This window comes from Cyprinus carpio, chromosome B6, assembly GCF_018340385.1.
Source record: "Cyprinus carpio isolate SPL01 chromosome B6, ASM1834038v1, whole genome shotgun sequence".
NCBI classification, from domain to species: Eukaryota; Metazoa; Chordata; class Actinopteri; order Cypriniformes; family Cyprinidae; genus Cyprinus; species Cyprinus carpio.
This window is the reverse complement of record NC_056602.1, coordinates 12,932,691-12,954,759: the sequence shown is the minus strand read 5'-3', so window position 1 is coordinate 12,954,759 and position 22,069 is coordinate 12,932,691. Positions and strand designations below refer to the sequence as shown.

General features: G+C 38.6%; 1 protein-coding gene across 1 annotated transcript; it reads left to right on the top strand.

Moving 5' to 3' along the window:
- The first annotated feature begins 6,590 nt into the window (after window positions 1–6,590).
- Window positions 6,591–21,756, top strand: LOC109060372 (potassium voltage-gated channel subfamily S member 2-like). Its single transcript, XM_042725756.1, has 3 exons — window positions 6,591–7,633; window positions 17,855–18,834; window positions 20,743–21,756. The coding sequence occupies exons 2-3, from the start codon at window positions 17,869–17,871 to the stop codon at window positions 21,226–21,228; spliced, it is 1,452 nt and encodes a 483-aa protein (XP_042581690.1). The 5' UTR covers window positions 6,591–7,633; window positions 17,855–17,868; the 3' UTR covers window positions 21,229–21,756.
- Window positions 21,757–22,069: the final 313 nt, after the last annotated feature.

Below are 22,069 nucleotides of genomic sequence, written 5' to 3'. Positions count from 1 at the left end.
AACTCTGCATTCCTCTAGTAATGCAGCACCTCTGTGCACAAGTGCGTCACTGTGACTGAGCGGCAGAGATCGCGTAATGGGCAGAATTGAAGAGATAAACCCACTTCATGAATAAATTCTTTCTCACATGGCACAGAGGCAGGACATTGACAGCCGAAGCCATAAGACCCTGTAGTCTGAGACATGCGAATCTTCACGCTTGCTCCTTCCCTGAAATACGAGAGGCAATTCATGAAGAAGAGAAAGAGCTCTTGCGACAGACGTGCGCAGCCGCGCACGTTGTACTGGAATTCAGCTCCAGACACAGAAATATCACATTCTGGGCAGAAGTGAAATCGCTCTTGCTCACATTCACTCTTTAGCTGAGGGCTGTGACGTGAGCGAGCACACGGGCCATATTTTGCATAATTTTTTTTAAGAGCGCGCAAGCACTGTAATGCAGTTTTTAACATGAGCGAGGAGTCTGCGCTTGTAGTTGACCAGCACACTCGAGGAGGTAATGTATTTCCTCTCACAGAACTGAGGCATTCCGCTCCTGTACAGAGGACATTAACACACCGTTGAAACAGGGCGGCCTGCGGAAGAACTGAAGTGTATAGCCGTTCTTTATTGATTTCATAACCCACTCTGATACCCCTGACAGTGCCTGCCAAGCTTCTGTGAACTGTGACAGAAGGCGAGGAAGACTGCACACTGTGAGGCATAACTCACTGTTTGGGTGCGGGAGTTTAATACCACACAAATGTGAGAGTGAGTGATGGGGGAGAGGGGAGTGAGAGGAGTAGAATTGCTCCGATATTGAGGTGAGTTTGGTATGTTTTTCGACTTTATTGCACTGCATAGTGGAACAGTCAAACACAAACATGACAATTTTTGTGAGGTATATGCTGAGGAGGAGCGGGAACACGCCGAAAGGTTTGCGCTGGTGCGCTTTGGCAGGAAGTGTCTTATAGCCTTTGACTGTTTCTGTGCTTCAACGAAGCACTCCGTGAACGTCTCTACTGCTGCTCCTAAGAGACCCGAGGGATTCACAGTGGTGTCCAGAAGGGACATTTTTTCAGAGTCCTTTAACTCAGTCAGAATAATCTACAGGTGACGATCTAGCACAAGATTTCCATGTTGCAGCCGAACGTTCGAGTTCTGAGGGCCAGATCCATGGCGCAGTTCACAGTTCAGGGTCCGGCCCGTCCTCATCCAGAGACTTGAGTAGCTTGGCCTGATACACATGGAGTATTGCCATCACGTGCAGTGCTAAAACTGCTTAGCCCACCCAAGAAAGCCTTGCCTGCAAAGTTTGCAGTGGCGCGGCAAGGTTTAGAGGGAAGAGTTGAGTTGTTTCTCACTCTCCAGATTGCCGCAACTGAAGGACAGAGATGGGCAGCGACGGCTTCTTCCATGGAGGGTAGTTAAACATACACCACTTGGTCAGTGCCATCCACAGAAGACAGGAAGGAGGATCCCGGGTTGTGCACTCGACTGGTGAGTGGTGCGTTCCACGTTATCTCATCTTGCACCTCTGGGAAAAAGGGGCCTGGCCTCCGCAGGGTGTCTTTTCAGTCACGATCCACCTAGAGGTACCATTCGTACAGATGGCTTCTGGCCGGCTCGGCAGGAGGCGCCCACACCAAACCAAGCTTATCAACTGCCTTGGACAGGATGCTAAGGAGCTCGACATCACTATGATGGAGGTCCCCCACACTGCTGCAATGGGGCGCAGTGTAATCCAGCGGGCAGTTATGCACCGCTGAGATAACAAAGTCGTGGAACGCGCCGCTCACCTATCGAGTGCGGGATCCTCCCTCCTGTCTTCTCTGGACCTATTCTTTTACCTCAGTTGGAGCATATATTAAGGCACACTAGACCTGCTGCACATCTGTCTGATCCTCTTCCTCTTCAGCTGTTGTTAAAATTGTTGATCTTTTAGGTAAAACTCTTCACTTTCTTTTTAATATTAGTTTAAATAATGGAAATGTTACTGCTTGTTTTAAACATGCAGTAGTGCAGCCACTTCTTAAGAAACCAAATTTGGACTATACTGTATTAAGTAATTACCAACCTATATTGAAATAAAAAAAATTCTTATCGAGAAGGTTGTTCTGTCTCAGCTTGCATCATATTTAGATTTGAATGCTGTTACAGATATGTTCCAGTCAGGTTTTAGGTCTCTTCATAGTACAGAATACACCCTTCTTACCGTTGATCATGGAATTTTATTGCAGCATTTGGAAGATGTTGGTGTTAAGAGTACTGCCGTAGAATGGTTTAAAAGATAGATCTTTCTCAGTTTGTCTTGGAGATCTGTGTTCTACATCAGCTAAATTACATAGTGGTGTGCCACAGGGGTCTATACTTGGGCCTATTTTATTTTCATTATATATGAGGCCTTTAGGTGTTTAGGTGAGAAAAGAGCCTGGTTGGCAAGCAATTTTCTTCATCTTAATACTAATAAGACTGAGTGTGTTGTTTTTGGACCTTCTTCTGCTTCCAAGGAAATTATAAATATGATAATATATATTATATTATAGTCATGGCCTAATGGTTAGAGAGCTTGACTTCTAACCCTAAGGTTGTGGGTTCGAGTCTCAGACCGGCAATACCAGGAATGAGGTGCCCTTGAGCAAGGCACCGAACCCCCAACTGCTCCCAGGGCGCCGCAGCATAAATGGCTACCCACTGCTCTGGGTATGTGTTCACGGTGTGTGTGTGTGTGTGTGTGTGTGTGTGTGTGTGTTCACTGCTGTGTGTGTGCACTTTAGATGGGTTAAATGCAGAGCACAAATTCTGAGTATGGGTCACCATACCAGACTTTTGACTCACAAAGAAGAGAGAGGGAATTACTCCAGTTTTGGTTTCTAAACACTGGTTGCCTGTAGAATTTAGAATTGAATTTAAGGTTTTGCTGATAGTTTTTAATGCATTGCATGGCATTGCTCCAAAATATATTGATTGATTTCTTTTCAAAATTCTAGAAACTTGAGATCTTCAAAACAGATTATTCTTCATGTTCCCAAAACGAGTTTAAAATCAAAGGGTGATAGGGCTTTCGCAATGGCTGCTCCTCGATTATGGAACCCTCTACCAATGCACATTAAATCTTCCCCATCTGTGGATGCCTTTAAGTCTAGTTTGAAATTGTACCTTTTTGGTAGAGCTTTTAGAATTGATTAGAGGGACCAGGTTTTACATTTTAATGTTGAATCTTATTTGGGTGACTGTATGTAATGTTGCTGGAAAGCACTTTGGTCAATGGCAGTTGTTTTAAATGTGCTATAGAAATAAAATTTGTTTTGTGTGTTAACGATCAGCCTTATTGGCTGAATTACATTAATTTAAAATGGGGTCAGATTAAACTGTGTGAGTGATTTGAGTGTTTAAAAAGATGAATCAAACAACAATAGTAAAAGTGAAAATCAAATATGTATTTACAATGTTCACAAGAGACTTAAAACAACATACAGTAATAAAACTAGTAATCCTAGGCGGTTAAAAGTCTTTCCTTTCCATACCATTAAAACAGTCCTTAAGAACTCCAGCATGCTGTAAGTCCCAATGTGTATGTGAGAAGTGTCCACCATTGTATATACAATCCAAAGTGGGTGATAATCCAATACAGTGAGGTTCTGGAATGGTAAGTACACAAAGGTAACTCCTCAGTCATCAGACACTGTTACACAGGACATGTTTTAACTTGCTCAATATATTTTAATGATTTTATGTATATTTGAGTTTTAATAGGTTTTCATGTTGTCTTAGCCATTTTATTCCTCTTAACCATTTTAATGTGTGTATGTCTTTAAATGAGTCTGGGTCTGACTGTCATGTGACTGATCACATGACAGGAAATAGGAACTGAAGAGTATAAAGAAGGCAGCATGACAAACAGACAAGAGCTGTGTCCCAAACTTAAGTGCATGGACTCCGGAGGGTGCATTTGAAGTGCGAATGCGTCACAATGGTGCGACGAAGGCTGTCCCAAACTGAAGTGTGTGGACTCCGAAGTGCGGATGATAAGTGCGATTGAGTCACAGCATCACGACATAAGCTGTCCCAAAGTCAGAATGCACCTGACGAAGGCTGATGTATTTCGAAAGAGACGTCAAATGCGCCATCCGTTTCCCGGGAAAATGAAGTGTACATCTGATGGACACTTTGCACCCTACCATATCCCAGAATCACTTGCGCACAGATGGTGTTTCTATTCAAAGAACAGGGCAGGTGAGAGTTCTGTGGGGGAATTCAGATTAAAACGTAAGTATTGTGTTTTCATTTACTCAAATACCTAGCAAAAGTGTTAAAAGTCAGGTTTTTTTTTTTTTAAACACAAAGCCCACAAACAATAAGACAACCACTATATAAGGCAATAGTCTTTCTCATTGTTGTGTCTATAGTGCTGTTATGCAAGATATGTCTACAAATGTTTAACTTTATCACTTCAGTATTTTGTATGCTGTGTCGTATTTTCTAATGTTAAGATTGCTATGCAAACCGGTCTCTTTTGCCATGTCTCTGCTGTTACTGTTTACTGTTTCTGGAGCCTGCCTGTTTTGACCACACTCTCTTTTAATAAAGCCTGCAAATGGATCCCCACTCTGTTGTCATGCCTCCTACTTTACAACTTGACTGTCAATTGTTTGATGATCTTTATGTTCCTGTTCCTCATGCCCCCAGTGTCTGTTTTTGCAGTTTTGTTTCTACCAGTAAATTCCTGCAATTAGATTCTCAATCTTGCCTACATCATTACGGAACGACTGACATTTTAGTATGGATCTTGCGGGAATGCATTTTATTCTCATGCACTGGGGACAGCGCTTGCTTGAGGACCATACCAGTGAGTTTCTGGACGTAGCATAACACACCCTTTCCAGACAGTTAATTCATGACATTTTATTGCTGTGGACTCAATGTACCACTCTGCTCACAACTTTCCCATGCTGGTCTTTGGGGGACATTGTGCCATTATGGAGCTAGCTCTTCAGCTGAAGTGGTTCCTCCTTCACTCTGGGAGAGGTGGAGGAGGAGTCCATTATGACCTATGTTTCCACTAAACATTTTTTGTTGGGGGCCTACCCTGCTCAAGCTATGCTGGACATGGAGCCTTCATTGTTGTCGGTACAGGAGGCCAGCATCTCCAGCTCCAGATCTTCAGTGCTTTCAAGCCCAGCAGCCCCTGTGCACCCTGTCCAAGAGATCATTCCTTTGTTCATGGCACTTTCAGAAATGGCGGTTGCCATTTTGTGTATGTGGGCCACTCCAACTGCACTGCTGTGGTGATATTCTGTTCCACCTTACCCTGGCCGCCTGCTCTGCTTGCTCCGTTCTGGTCTCCAGCTCCACCCTGGCCACCAATACTGCCTGATCTCTCCTAGCCACCTGCACTGCTGGCTCTGCCCTGGTCACCAGCTCCACCCTGGCTACCTGGTCCGCTGGCTCTTACCTGGTCACCTGCTCTCCCCTGATCTCTTGCTCTGCCTGTGCCACTCTGGTCACTTGCTCCACCACAGTCTTTAGGCCCTCTTCCACAACATGGGCCTGGGCCTCCATCCTCCCCCTGTTTCACCTCTGCTCCACCACCCTCCAGTTCTGCGACCTTGTTAGGAAGCCCTTAACAGGGGGCTATATCATGATCCCTGCCTGTGTTGCCTGAGAAACTGGTCATGGACTATTGTTGTGTAGTTCTGTGTCTTCATTGTTGCTTTGTTCACCTTATGATTCCCTGCTGCTCCGTTTCCTTGTTTGTTGACATGGACACTCATTGGACCACACCCATCTTCTTGTTAGTTTTTTCGCAGTTACTCATTAGTTCATTGGTTCAACTCAGCTTATTGAATAACTTATAACTTAATAACTTATCAGTTATTGGTTCAACTCAGCTCAGCTCTTATGTTTCTCTTATGCTCTGTCAGTTGTTTGATGTTATGGTTGATGTTATGTTCTTGTTCAGCTCACCGCCAGCACTCAGTTCTAAAAATATACTAACATGTTCATTAATGCCTTCATTGTCATTGGATTGGTTGCATTGTACAGGATTACCGGGAGACATGTGTGTAGTGTTCTTTAATTTTCCGCCTGGAAACAAAGATGCCGTGGCGTATACGGTGTGATAATATCTTACTTTTACCCTTTTACATTATAAACTTCTCTAAGACTGAGCAGTGGGCCATTAAGGTTGACCATCATAAATTTGCAGCATTTATGCATACCGCCTGTCAGACATTGATATTCATAGGACTAAAAGCCCTCCTACTTTCTGCTGTCTGACAGGAAAGGTCTGCGTAGTGTTCCTGAGGGGTTTCAAATCTTGGCACTCAGTATGAGGAGATTCAATTAAGTCTTGCATTCCCCTAATGCCCTGGGCAGAGCATAAACTAAAACGTGTACAGAGTCTACAAATCTCTGCTTCACTATAAAGTATAGGCTACTAAGCTCCAATGGATACCTGCTTCTGTAAAGAAAATTTAGATCTTTGAGAATTTCCTTCTCAAAAGGAAGGTACTTCGATAGACTTAAAATTAGGATTTGCAAAAGATCTTTAGTGTTCATGGAATCCTAGAGTTTAACAGTGGCTTTAAAAATTAAAGTGTCTAGTCCACTCACTACACTGCCTTCCCTCAATCAATGATGGTGATCAGGGGTATGGAATGGTACATTTCTAGTGACAAAGTACTAATTACAACAAAAAATCAAATTTGGATAAAGTTAAATGGCAAGCTAACATTAGGAAAGTAGGTTATGGACTTCCGAAGCAGCAAAAGACTGATAAAGTTGTTATATGCAAACAGCCCAGGCAAAAAGTAAGCATGCAGCATACGCCCGAATACACCTCTGATGGAGTCAGATTTCAGTGAGCTAACTGCAGGCTGTTTGGCCATTTGAGTCCATTTGGTTGGATCATGCACCCACTGATATGAAAGATAAATGTGAATCAGGCAATTTTGTTAAATTAGAATGGAATATTTTCTGAATGTGATTACAGTAATGCAAAAATATTCATTTGAAAATCAGTTTAAAAACAATTATCCTAATTAATTAATGGAGGAAAATACTATATTTTTCAATATAACAATTATTTGACACATTAATTGTTTTTGCATCTGACAGGGCTGACCCATTGAGTGACAGGCAAGGATAAACAAACATTTCTTAGAAAATGAAAGAAGCAAGATTTCACCCAGACATACAAAGGTGAATACCTCTGAACAAGTTGAATAGATTGATCAAAAAAACAAAACAAAACAAAAAAATCCATAAAAAAACTTTTCTTCCTGCCCCTAAACGTGACTGAAAAAGATTCACAGGATATTCAAATAGCCTACGTTAATTCAAGAATTGACGTTCTTGTGAACTGCAGTGTTTCACTGCTAGGGTGTGTACTTTCCGCGCCTGACTGGACAACTGCGCATCATTTCAGATCTAAGCAGCAGGAGCGGAGGGAAAATGAGCTAGTGGAGTATGAGGAGCAATTTATTGCGAAGCGAAAAGATAAAACTGATATTAGAGAAATAAAATATTTACAAAATCAGTGATTATAGATTACTATAGATCAATGGATTGATGTACTTTATGACATCTTACACAGGCGTCGTAAACAAACGTGAAAAGAAACAAGTGGAGAACAAACAGTGACATCTGTGTGGTAGGTTTCCTTTTTGATTGTAGAATCATAAGCTGATATATAGGGGAGAACAAATTAAAAACGGAGATGCAACATTTTGCTTTAAGTATCATGTTGATTTCTATCAAAACGCAACAATAGCCTAACAGATAAAAAACTACAGGCTACATTAAAAAAAAAAAAAAAAAGGTTAAAGAGAAGCGAATATCCAGTATAATTATAAAGGAACAAAATGGATTAATTAAATGGAATCTGCACGATTTATTGTGTTTAAGAGCATAGCGATATGCAATTTCTTAAGAATAGTTGTGGCCACTGGTATGCTTTCAATTTAATACAATGCTTGCAAATGTCTAGGCTAGATCCTGCTTATTTATTATTCTTTTATTTTTTATTTTTCCTTTTGAATTTATGCTATATAGCCTACCTATAGCCGCTGTGTTTGTGTGTGTGACCTGTTAAGTCCTGTAGACTATTTGAAGTGTAATTTGGCTACTTACAGCATTGGTTTTGAGGTCTCCAAGTTTAAAAAGAGTAAAAGCTGTCCTTTGGTTTTGATTTATCCTTAGACCACTGCCAAGTTGCGCTGTACGGTAGCTAATTTAGGCGCCTGGCTGTTAACATTTAATAAAGTAAACTATTAAAATAATAGAGGCAACTGCTGTGTAATATATAAAACTTTACTACAGGATGCATTTTATATACAATATTTATATTTTACTTATTGTATATTCTCTAGATTATATTATTATTTCTGATGTTGCCTACAAGAAAGTTGATTACGAACTATTGATTCCAGATGCCCACTGGATGGCATTAAAGGTGACATATTATACCCCTTTTTACATTATGTAAGTCTCTGGTGTCCCCAGAATGTGTCTGTAAAGTTTCAGCTCAAAATACCCTTTGAAAATGCCTATTTTGAGTGGAAGCAGAAACACTCTGTTTTTGTCTCTTTAAATGCAAATGAGCTGCTGCTGCTTTCGATAAAGACTCGGTTCACAAATCATAGCCTACTAATTAATTTCGTTAATATCAGATGGCAACTGTTCTGACCAAATCACTAAACCACAATAAATTGAGTGTGTCAGTGATTACTACATATTAACTGTGTCATGTGATATGGGCAAATAGGTCTATCGATATTTGGCTGTACGATTAGCAATGCGCAACACAAACTTGCAATGGCTATGTTTTGCAGGGACTCTGCAGTAGGTGTACTAGTTTTTATACAGAGCTAATTAATTTGTCTATCCATTAACCCTAACTCAACCACTAAACATAACCTCACAGAAATCCTTTTTTTACTTTTTACTTTTGTGAGTTAACAGCTTATTTCTTAATTAACTGACAGCCTGTTCGCTAATCTTCAGTGTGTTTGCCATAACATTTTTGTCAATTTATTTTGAAGTGAGCTATATTTGGAGTTTACAATGGAAAACTAAAAAGAAATCAAGGACAGGAAGTATTCGGTTTACATTTATTCATTTGGCAGACACTATTAGACACTCAAGAAACACATCACCCTTACCAAAAAGAAGTAGGCTTATATTTCAAGTTTATTTTATTAAGTATACTTAAGTAAAGTTCAATATTTTAAGTATACTTTATGTAGTAAGTATACAAATATCAGTGTACTAGTAGTATACTGGTAAGTGTACTATTCCAATACTCCTTGGGACTAAATTGGCCCACTGTCTACCTTAAGTATAACAGCAGTAAACTTTGAGTACACAACTAGTTTACCTCTGTGTTATTAGTTTGTACTGCAACTATACTTAAAGTGAACTTATAGGTATACTGATAGTTTAATAATTAAATACTTGTAGCATTTTTAGTACACTTTAGTATAGTCTCAGTAAACTACTGTATACTCGTAAGTATACTCGTAAGTTTTCTTTAAGTTAACTTTACATCATACTTTAAGTATACTACTGTGTCCTTATTTATTAATTTGTATATATTTTGTTATAAGAATATCTGAATCAAACGAAAGAACAGGGTATCTGCTTGTAAACAAAAACATTTTATTCTAGCTTTATGCATTCTTTTTTTTATAAACACTTGAATGTGGGTAAGTTTCATAAGTAAAAAAAAAATAACATTTTCAACAAAAAGATGAAAAAAAGACTATGATTTGGATTCAGAATGATAATCAAAATGTAGATCAGGGATAGGCAACGTCAGTCCTGGAGTGACGCTGTCCTACAGATTTTAGCTCTAACCCTAATCAAACACACCTGAACAAGCTAATCAAGGTCTTCAGGATTACTAAGGCTACACACAAGTGAGGTTTTTTTTCAGGGTTGGAGCTAAACTCTGCAGGATATCGACACTCCAGGACTGATGTTGCCTTGCCCTGATGTAGATGGATTCAATCAACACCCCCGAAGCTTCACAATCATTATTAACTCTTCATGGGTCAACGTTTTATTCCATAACGTTACACAGTTTTGATGCTGTTTTATGTTTGATGATCATCCTAGATAACGTGTAGAAGCAACTGTTGTTTCGGTTTCTTCTTCGCTTGTATTTTGGAAAATCTGTATAGAAGATGTGTAATGTGTAGTGCCCCCTAACATATAAAAATGAAAAAATTCTCAGAGCAAGTATAGCTCAAATAAATTTAGACTTTTTTCTGAGTACAAGTAAAGTATACTTATATTTAATTGTAAGTATATTTCTGAGAAATACAAAAAGTAGACAAAGTATACTTTCCTATTTTTAGTTTAAGGGGTCATATGAAGGGATTTCAATTTTTCCTTTCTCTTTGGAGTGTTACAAGCTCTTGGTGCATAAAGAAGATCTGTAAAGTTGCAAAGACTAAACTCTCAAATCCAAAGAGATATTCTTTATAAAAGTTAAGACTCATCCACAGCCCCCCTAAAATGGCTTGTTCTAACACACCCCCACATCTCTACGTCACTATGTGGGAAGATTTGCATAACGCCACAAAGAAAGAAGGCGTACCTTTTGTTCTCGTTGTAGTATTGTTGTTGCCGCCGCCATGTAGTATAGATGCTGTTTGTCTCTCTGTGAAAGCGAAACTACTTTGTTTGGCCTTCCAAAAGAGGACAATATCCGCTTCGTCATGCCTGGAGCTGATCCGTGCTGGTCGCTGAGGAAATACATCAACTTTGCACTGTGGATCGCCGGATTGGCTTTCACCGTGGATGAAGCGGAGTCCAGCCCGGGGTCGTCACATGTGGTTGCCGCAAGCTCAATGGACGCTCCTTCATAGAATCCGCCAGCCATGCCATTCTCAAACCCGCCTGCCTCTGCTCACTGAAGCCGGCCTCCGCTCACTCTAGGTCACGGCTCACTCTAGGCCTCCGGCCTCTGCTCACTCAAGGCAGGGTGTGTGAGGCTGTTTCGTTAAGAAAGCGAAAACTACTTTGTTTGGCCTTCCAAAAGAGGACACGACTAGAAATCATGTTTATATCACGTTTATACTGGGTTTTTTGTTCATGTCTCATTGCTCCGGCCGGACATTTCGGTCACACGCGCTTGAGGTATTCCGCCAGTCACAACTCACTGGATAGCTGGCCAATCAGAGCACACCTCGCTTTTCGGACTGATGAGCCTAGTTAAAATCGACGCGTTTCACAAGGTGGGGCATAGAGGAGAAACAATAATGTACAATATGTGGAAAATAATGTGTGTTTTTTGAATCTTAAATCGCATGAAACACATTTCATTACACCAAATACACAAAATAATCTTCATTATAACATCATCATATAAAACACCAAAAAGAAGTATACTAAAAGCACACTTGAATAAACTTCTTTTTCGTAAAGGCAGTTCTTTATCATTTCTTAACAAAAACATTTTATTCTAGCTTTATGCATTCTTTTTTTTATAAACACTTGAATGTGGGTAAGTTTCATAAGTAAAAAAAAAATAAAAAAAAAAAAAACATTTTCAACAAAAAGATGAAAAAAAGACTATGATTTGGATTCAGAATGATAATCAAAATGTAGATCAGGGATAGGCAACGTCAGTCCTGGAGTGACGCTGTCCTACAGATTTTAGCTCTAACCCTAATCAAACACACCTGAACAAGCTAATCAAGGTCTTCAGGATTACTAAGGCTACACACAAGTGAGGTTTTTTTTCAGGGTTGGAGCTAAACTCTGCAGGATATCGACACTCCAGGACTGATGTTGCCTTGCCCTGATGTAGATGGATTCAATCAACACCCCGAAGCTTCACAATCATTATTAACTCTTCATGGGTCAACGTTTTATTCCATAACGTTACACAGTTTTGATGCTGTTTTATGTTTGATGATCATCCTAGATAACGTGTAGAAGAAACTGTTGTTTCGGTTTCTTCTTCGCTTGTATTTTGGAAAATCTGTATAGAAGATGTGTAATGTGTAGTGCCCCCTAACATATAAAAATGAAAAAATTCTCAGAGCAAGTATAGCTCAAATAAATTTAGACTTTTTCTGAGTACAAGTAAAGTATACTTATATTTAATTGTAAGTATATTTCTGAGAAATACAAAAAGTAGACAAAGTATACTTTCCTATTTTTAGTTTAAGGGGTCATATGAAGCGATTTCAATTTTTCCTTTCTCTTTGGAGTGTTACAAGCTCTTGGTGCATAAAGAAGATCTGTAAAGTTGCAAAGACTAAAACTCTCAAATCCAAAGAGATATTCTTTATAAAAGTTAAGACTCATCCACAGCCCCCCTAAAATGGCTTGTTCTAACACACCCCCACACATCTCTACGTCACTATGTGGGAAGATTTGCATAACGCCACAAAGAAAGAAGGCGTACCTTTTGTTCTCGTTGTAGTATTGTTGTTGCCACCGCCATGTAGTATAGATGCTGTTTGTCTCTCTGTGAAAGCGAAACTACTTTGTTTGGCCTTCCAAAAGAGGACAATATCCGCTTCATCATGCCTGGAGCTGATCCGTGCTGGTCGCTGAGGAAAAACACATCAACTTTGAACCGTCTATCACCATATATGAATCCAACTCCAACCAAGCGTAGTCCAGCCCGGTCTCCACACATGTGGTTGCCGCAAGCTCAATGGACGCTCCTTCATAGAATCCGCCAGCCATGCCATTCTCAAACCCGCCTGCCTCTGCTCACTGAAGCCGGCCTCCGCTCACTCTAGGTCACGGCTCACTCTAGGCCTCCGGCCTCTGCTCACTCAAGGCAGGGTGTGTGAGGCTGTTTCGTTAAGAAAGCGAAACTACTTTGTTTGGCCTTCCAAAAGAGGACACGACTAGAAATCATGTTTATATCACGTTTATACTGGGTTTTTTGTTCATGTCTCATTGCTCCGGCCGGACATTTCGGTCACACGCTTGAGGTATTCCGCCAGTCACAACTCACTGGATAGCTGGCCAATCAGAGCACACCTCGCTTTTCGGACTGATGAGCCTAGTTAAAATCGACGCGTTTCACAAGGTGGGGCATAGAGGAGAAACAATAATGTACAATATGTGGAAAATAATGTGTTTTTTGAATCTTAAATCGCATGAACACATTTCATTACACCAAATACACAAAATAATGTTCTTTTTAGCAGCATCATATGACCCCTTTAAAAGAAGTATACTAAAAGCACACTTGAATAAACTTCTTTTTCGTAAAGGCAGTTCTTTATCATTTCTTGCTTTTCCTGGTGATCAAACCCATGACCTTGGGACTACACTATGCTGTACTGATTGAGCTACAGGAAGGTATTTATGACACTAATCATTTATTTTTATGGTATCCGCAAATAGTTATTGACAGTCCTAAAACCAAGAAAGTGATTTTATGATACAATATGATTGGTTTACATGGGACACATGATCCAAGTTGACGATTACACTTTCTCCAACTGTAGAGCTGTGGAGGTCAGCATCTCCTTATATATATGAGGTCACTTACTTGCCCTGAACTTCATTAAGTATTTTTTAAAATAAAATTGCTCACTAGTTTCAGATTATATGTTTACGATGTGCTGTTGTTGCCAATAGATATCTATATGACGATATTGCATTAGCAGCTCTTCCTTTGGGCCACTATGCATAAGCCGTCTGAATGCTCAATCGAGAGCAACATGTATGAATAACTATATATGCTAGTATTCAGCAGCTGATTTTCACAGGATTTAGTTTATAATTAATGTTACATAATTCTGCACATGGTAAATAGAATGGCAAAAAATACTGGTTAAAACTCCTATAAATATAAAATTGTTGATCATCAGAGAACCATATATATCTATGGTTCTTACAAGCATAGCGTGCACAATGTTATGGCATTTACATGAAAAATGATTGGTTTGTTAGTATGAGTGATGAGTAGCCTTAGAATGTTGACTGTTCCAAGATGGTGGACATGTTGACATGTCTGGTACAGTCAAATTAGGTATCTATGTGTAGATCTATGTTGCTGCCTAGTTCCCGAAAGTCCACTTAAAATGTGTGTTCAGAAGAAGATTTGTTTTCATAGAAAGGCGGGGAAATATTCTGAAATATTAAACAGAAAGTCCTAAAATATGCTAGATAAATACACATTTCTCATGAATAAATCTTTGCATAATGCATGAACTAAAATAAGTATGTGGAATCAGTTGTGCAAGTAATCCATAAGTCTGCTTCCAAGAAGATTGGAAAATACTGTACTTGTTTCTGTGACAACAGAAAAAGCATTATGAAATATTTTACTTACAGTTTGTGATGCATCTGCAGTCAGATCTAGTACCGCTTCATCTTTTAAAAAATGTTCCTTTGTTAACTCTCCATGACACTGAGCTTCATTTACAAAACAAAATGCTCTGAAAAAAAAAAAAACATCCACTTGTTCCTTACGCTGGGATATTTCTGATATCTGTACAAAATCACGAACAAGTTGTTTAAACCAAACATGTCAAAGCGAACATTCTTTCACTCCATTTTTCCTATTGACAACAGACTCAATCGCATGGACTGTGTAAAAAAAAATCTAACGCTCATCTGTATACTGTATCCAGATGATTTTGCAAGTGTCGTGTCGCGTAATCAAGTGTCAGCAATTAAGCAACTGGATGCCAGTGGGTGGGGCCAATGGTGAGAAGATAACTGTTTGTCAATGTCTTGCTCTGGCGACAGTGTTTATGCAAATATTTATTCCCCCATGATGTCATCATGTCCTCTCAGATCCGAATGAGCCGTTTTTGGAGCTTAATAAAATAAATGCTTTGTTTATAATGAGAACGTTTTAACCTATGAAACTTGAAGGGTGTTTTAATGGTACAAAGACCTCTTATTTGCCAAAAGATCAAGCCAAATTTGAATACTCATGTCATGACCCCTTTAAGGCACATAGTGCCAAATCAATGGTGCGATACAGCTCCTTAAAGTTCTCCAACATTTGTCCATGTTTTTCAGAAGGTCTGCCTGATAGGTCTGCAAGACCGCCATTCATCTTGACTCACCACTGCTGAAGTTTTACCAACCAACAAGTGCATGAGCCTGCACAACTTCTATCTAGTTCTATCTAGGAAATCTAGCATGCTGCACAGAAGTGCAAGCGGGCTGACAAAGCCTCATTTACTGGGTGGGGGGGAGCCTTCAGACCCTTACGAAAAAAAAAGTTTATTCAAGTGTGCTATTAGTATACTTCTTTTAAACTAAAATAGGAAAGTATGCTTTTAGTATACTTTTTATGTACTTCTCAGAAATGGGCTTTATGTACTTAATGACTTAAGTATACCTGACTTACACTTACAAAAAGTCTAAATATATTTGAGCTATACTTGTGCTCCTAGAATCCGTGTTTTCATTGTTACACAGAAGAGGGCGCTAGTACACATCTTCTGTACAGAATTTTCAAAAAAAAACACAAGTGAAAAAGAAAAAGAAACAACAGATACTAACGCATGTAATCTAACATGATCATCTGACATGAAACAGCATCAAAACTGTAATGTTAATGAATAAAATGTCGACAGATGAAGAGGTAATAATTACAGTCAAGCTTTGTGGTGCTGATCGACTCCATCTACTTTTTGATTATCATTATGAAACCAATTCATAGTCTTTTTTTCAGCTTTTTGTTCAAAATGTTATTTCTTTATTTTTTTTACTTAAACGTACCCACATTAAAGTGTTTAAAAAAAGAATGCATGAAGCTAGAATAAAATGTTTTGTTTACAAGCAGATACCCTGTTCTTTCTTTTGATGTTTTGGATGTTCAGATATTCATATAACAAAATATATACAAATTAAAACCTAAATAAGGACATAGTAGTATACTTAAAAGTATGATGTAAACTTAAAGTATGATGTTCACTTAAAGAAAACTTATGAGTATACTTGTAGTATAAAACTACTAAACTAGTAGTTTACTGAGACTTTAAAGTGAACAAAGTATTTAATTAGTAAACTAGCAGTATTCCTATAAGTTCACTTTTAGTATAATTGCAGTACAAATTACAAACATAGAGGTAAACTAGTTGTGTACTCAAAGTTTGCTACTGTTATACTTAAAGTATACTTAATAGTGTAATGGAAAGTCAGAGACGTTCGGATCCATATGCAGTAGTTTGTTATCAGAATGGTCAAACAGGCAATGATCAAAGGACAGCGTCAGGTATGTCAAGGGATATCCAAATCAAAAACAGAAACAAGCAGAGGTCGGGGCAGGCAGCAGAGAATCACAGTCGGTATAAACAAATTCAAGATAAAACACGGAAGGAACAAACACAGGGAAACCGTTTGGAAATACCAGACAGAACTAAACAAGACTTTGCAATGTGAGTGTGGATGAGTGCATCCTTTACAGTGTCACTGATGGGAAACAGGTGACGTTCAATAATGAGTTCCTAGGCAGGGGTAATGGGAAATGAAGTCCAGGGTGTACTGTGTGGTGTGAAAGTCTGTGTGGTGAATAAACGGATTTGCAGTGACTGGATCATGACAAATAGTATACTTTTATATACTAGAAAGTGGGCCAATTTAGTCCCAAGGAGTATTGAAACAGTACACTTACAAGTATACTACTAGCAGGTCCTTCTCAAAAAATTAGCAAAATAAAAGATACTTAAAAATATACTTGAACTTTACTTAAATATACTTAATAAAATAAACTTGAAGTATACTACTTTTTGGTAAGGGGATACGCATTCTAAGTGGCAATGTCCAATGGCAAAGTCAGACACCACTTTTTCCCCATTTCAGAAAGAAACTTGTCTGGTTGTGACTCTTGGAGAGTATTCATTCCCTCATCCTTGCAGCCAAAAGTGACAGGATGGGAAAATGAGAAATACAAGACTTTAGCTGTCAGATTCCCCTTTCTCCATGTCCTTCACTTCCTTCGCTCGTGTGACCTCTTGGACACCACAGAGGTTAGATATCCGAAGAGCTAGGGATTGATCTTTTTAAAGAACTCAACCTAAGAAGAAAGCATCTTGAACTTCATGACAGAGGCACAATAAACAGCTCTCATGCCCATAAGAGAAACTTCTTAATTTCTCACATGGACGTGCATGAGGACAATGACTTAAGTATAAATGCGTTCATGATTGAATGTCTGCTGATCTGCTTGTTACATTTTGAAGCCATATCATTGTAATTAATCTAATCATCATATCTAAATTCATAGGTCAACATCACTCAAATGTGACTGTAGAAGAAAAACACATTGAGGACAGTTGGAGATGGGGGGTGGGGATGGGTTTGGGGCCCAATTCGGGGCTTGTCGCAAAGTATTTTTTTGCCCCAAAAAATCCTCTATTGTGTGGTGTCATTATGATTATTTAACTGCTCTCGATTGAGTCAGAGCATCCCCGAACTCAAGTTGTAAATATCAAACATGTACAGGTATAAAAAAAAAAAAAGGATAATTTTAAATAATGGTCCATTAATCATTAGTTTTACAAAAATACGTAAGAAGTACATGATTGTGCATCCACCACTACTATAGGCCTATGTAAAATTTAAATAAAAACATGTAAAAAAATCAATAAATTATAAAAAGGAGTTATTTATTTTATGTTAAGAATTACTGTTCACAGGCTAAGCTGAGAACCTCATCATACCTCTCAGGTTTTTTTTTTTTTTTTTTTGTTTGGAGCTGAATGGCATGCATATACTGTAACATCAGCACACATTAAATGCCACAGGAAGTAGGCAAAAATTATGGTGCTTTAATTATATTAATATTTTTAACATTAAAATAACATAAATCACATGAACCCATTATGGATGCCAGCCATACTAAAACAAATGTTGTACTCTTTTTCTATTACAGTGTGTAGGTAGATCATGGTGAAGGAAAGATACACTTGGTGGTTTTTGGATCCGAAGGACAGCCTTTTACACATCAATGTGGGTGGGTTGAGGCACACTTTATGTTCAAGCATTCTGAAGAAGTTTCCGGACACGCGTCTTGGCCAGCTCTTGTCATGTGACTCAGAAGAGGACATTCTACAGCTCTGTGATGATTTTGATGTTCAACAGAAAGAGTTTTACTTCGACCGTAACCCTGGCCTTTTCCCTTATGTCATGCACTTCTACCAGACTGGCAAACTGCACATTATGGAAGAGCTGTGCATTTTCTCCTTCTCTCAGGAAATAGAGTACTGGGGCATCAGTGATTTTTTTCTGGACAGCTGCTGTAGTTACCGTTACCTTGATCGTAAACTGGAGAGACATCATAAATCGTGGGATGAAGAGAGTGATGTTAGCAGTGTGGATACGTCGGTTGATGAGATTTCTGATTTGAACAAAGATATCGAGCACTTTGATGAAATGCGTTTTGGAAACATTCGAAAGTGTCTGTGGCTAACATTGGAAAATCCAGGTTATTCAATTCCTAGCAAACTTTTCAGCTTGCTTTCCATTTGTGTGGTGATAATATCAATTGCCACCATGTGTATCAATAGCATTCCAGAGTACCAGATATTTGATGAAAATGGTAATCCAACTGAAGACCCAACTATGCATGTTTTAGAATTGTTCTGCATTTGCTGGTTTACCTTTGAGGTAGTAACACGTATGCTACTTGCACCAAACCATCGTAAGTTCTTCTTGCTACCACTAAACCTGATTGATATCATCTCAGTGATGCCAATTTACATCACTGTCTTTTTTGATCTGCTCATTGGGAGTGAGTCAGAGCTGGACAACTTGGGAAAACTGGTCCAGGTGTTGCGGCTGATGAGAATCTTCAGGGTGCTAAAGTTGGCTAGGCATTCAACAGGGTTAAGGTCACTAGGTGCTACACTCAAGGTAAGAATACACTGCTACTGTTCTAACAGCTAATATTGTCCACAAGCCCTCCTGATTTAAAATTGCAAACACAAATATCAAAGAACTATAAACATGGCAGATGAGCATTAAATCTATATACATATGTTCCTTACTTTTATAAAATTTCAATTTGGTTTAATGCTTGAATGCAATAAAAAAATATTTTTTTGTTGTAAGGCCAGATAAAGACACAGAATATGGTGACCATATCCCCTCTTTTTCCCGGATATGTCCTGGCCAAGATTTCTAAATGACTGTGAGACCTACAAAGAGGAGACATTGCTATCGCGGTACATTGTTGATCTGTGTAGCACTGCTTCAAGCTGAACACAGCTTTTGACTTTGTTTTCTATTGGTTTCATTCTTGCTGAAAGTAAAGACTGAAAAGAAACTTGAACTATCCCATTTAGCCATTGTACATAATCAACCTATCATGGCATGCAAGAAAGTTGGATCTACAGAGAATGGTCAACCAATGCAATTTTTAAACATTTTAGGCAATTTAGAAATCCTGGCCAGGACATGCCCAGGGAAAGAGGATGTATATTCACCCTACACAGAATGAGTTGATTAAAGGGATACTCCATCCCAAAATGAAAATTTTGTCATCATTCACTTACCCCCATGTTGTTCCAAACCTGTAAAAGCTTTGTTCGTCTTCAGAACACAATTTAAGATATTTTGGGCAAAAACCGGTAGGCTTGAGACTGTCCCATAGACTGCCAAATAAATAACAGTGTCAAGGTCCAGGAAAGTATGAAAACTATCATCAGAATAGTCCATCTGCCATCAGTGATTCAACCGTAATGTTATGAAGCGACGAGAACACTTTCTGTACACGAAGAAAACAAAAATAACAACAATTCCTCTTTTCGGTGTCTCTCCAAATCAGCGTAGTACCATTTTGGCAATTCTGAGCAGTACGCAGAGAGTGTACACTCTTCTGTGTCAGCTGCACTGCGCCGATGCGCTGTTTGCTTTCAAACCAAAGCGTAAATACACGTAAAAAACGTATCCTTGTGGTGCGGCTGATACAGAAGAGCCTGCGTACAGCCTGCGTACAGCTCAGACACAGAGGAGAGGAATTGTTGAATAAAGTCGTTATTTTTGTTTTCTTTGTGTACAAAAAGTATTCTCATCGCTTCATAATGTTACGGTTGAATCACTGATAGCAGATGGAGTATTCTGATGATACTTTTCATACTTTCCTGGACCTTGACACTGTTATTTATTTGCCAGTCTATGGGACAGTCTCAAGCCTCCCTGTTTTCATCCAAAATATCTTAAATTGTGTTCCGAAGAGGAACGAAGCTTTTATGGGTTTGGAACGACATGGGGGTAAGTGAATAATGACAAAATTTTCATTTTGGGATGGAGTATCCCTTTAACCATGAAATCAAAATTGACACTACTTATTTTTTATGGAATAAAATTATTATTATAAGTGATTTATCTATGCACAAAGTTATCTTTAATGAAAATAGCTTCCCCCTGCAACAACATTTCTTCTCTTCTTTGATGATACGTTTACTGGTGCGAAGGCAGGACAATAACCTCACCACTCCACCAACCTGTCACTCACATGAGATCACAACAATGTTTTGATTATGCTAAATGTTTTGATTATGCTTTATTTAGCAAATTAATCCATGACACCAGTAGCAAATAATCTATAAATATCATATATTTTGACCTCCTTTTATAAAAATTCTATAAAACCTTCAGGTCCTTCCAATTATTACAAAAATGGAGTACAAAAAAATCCAAAATAATGAAATACAAAAATTATTCCTGAACCAGTTCAGGCAACTCCATAGCTTTTAAGTGCTTAACTGTTTCTACTTATATTTACCATGTCAAAAATAATTTTTTTGTTTCTTTGTGTAGCACAGCTACAGAGAGGTTGGAATCTTATTACTGTACCTGGCAGTCGGTGTATCAGTGTTCTCTGGAGTGGCTTACACTGCAGAATATGAAGAAGATGTTGGTTTGGACACAATCCCAGCATGCTGGTGGTGGGGGACTGTTAGTATGACAACAGTGGGATATGGAGATGTAGTGCCAGTGACAGTGGCAGGAAAGCTTGCAGCATCTGGCTGCATCCTAAGCGGTACATTAGTTGTGGCACTACCCATCACCATCATTTTCAACAAGTTTTCACATTTTTACCGCAAACAAAAAGCTCTCGAGGCTTCAGTTCGAAACAGCAACAACAAGAGGATTATAATAAGACAACAGAGTAATAGTGAAGACAGCGCAATACATGGTCATAACCACTGTTTGGAGGATGAAGAGAAGGATGAAGATGTGAATTATGAGAGAGGAGTTGTCAACTTTTGCTATGAAGACCATCCACTAACGTATAGATTCTGATGTCTCCACTATGCAAGAAAAGGAATATTATACCAATATCAAACATCATATCCTGGCTAAAAATAGAGTAGGGGGACAAATTGAAGGAAAATCTGTATGAACCATTGGTTCCACTATGCTGCGGGGGGCATTTTGCTGCTATGGTTTGGGTCCACTAACTCCCTTTGAGGGAAGAGTGTCTCTAAACCAGAATGATGCATTATTTTAAGACCAGTCCTTCTGAGGCTTTTAGTCTAGAGTTATCCTCAGCATTAAACAACAAAATGAGACAGTCTAGTAAGTTGGCATGGCTTCCCTGCGGTCACAGCATGAAAATACAATGACAAATTAATTTTGTGGAAAAACTATATTGACAGTCTTTATATTATCTAACTTTGTTTTAATGCAACACAGGGAACAACAACTGTCAGTGTTTTTTTTTTTTTAATTGGAATGTAAGCAATAATTTTGAAGTCAAGTCACATTAATATTATATTTATATAATGCTTTAATCAGTACAAATAATTTCAAAGCAGCTTCACAGTAATAAACAGGAAAATAAAAGTGTCAGTGTTGCAAAGTGCAAAATTTATGAAAAACTTTAGTTATAAATATAAGTTATAAAGCAGCTCTACAGAAAGTAATTAGCAATAGTGCCATTATTCAACTCAAGTAAGTTTAATGTTGATTCAATTCAGTAACTGTGTCAGTTTTGGAAAGTTTATCAGTAATAAAACAACTTCAAAGGAAGCTATACAAAAGAAAATAGTATCATTATTCAGCTCAATTTAAGATTAAGTTTTGCTCTCACTGAATAGCCTTAGTGCAGTCAAATCAATTTCTGAAACAAAATAGTAATTGT

Coding starts and splice junctions, on each gene's coding strand:
- LOC109060372 (XM_042725756.1), top strand. CDS start 17,869: ATGGTGAAGGAAAGATACACTTGGTGGTTTTTGGATCCGAAGGACAGC. Junction 18,835..20,742: donor CACTAGGTGCTACACTCAAG/GTAAGAATACAC, acceptor TTCTTTGTGTAG/CACAGCTACAGAGAGGTTGG.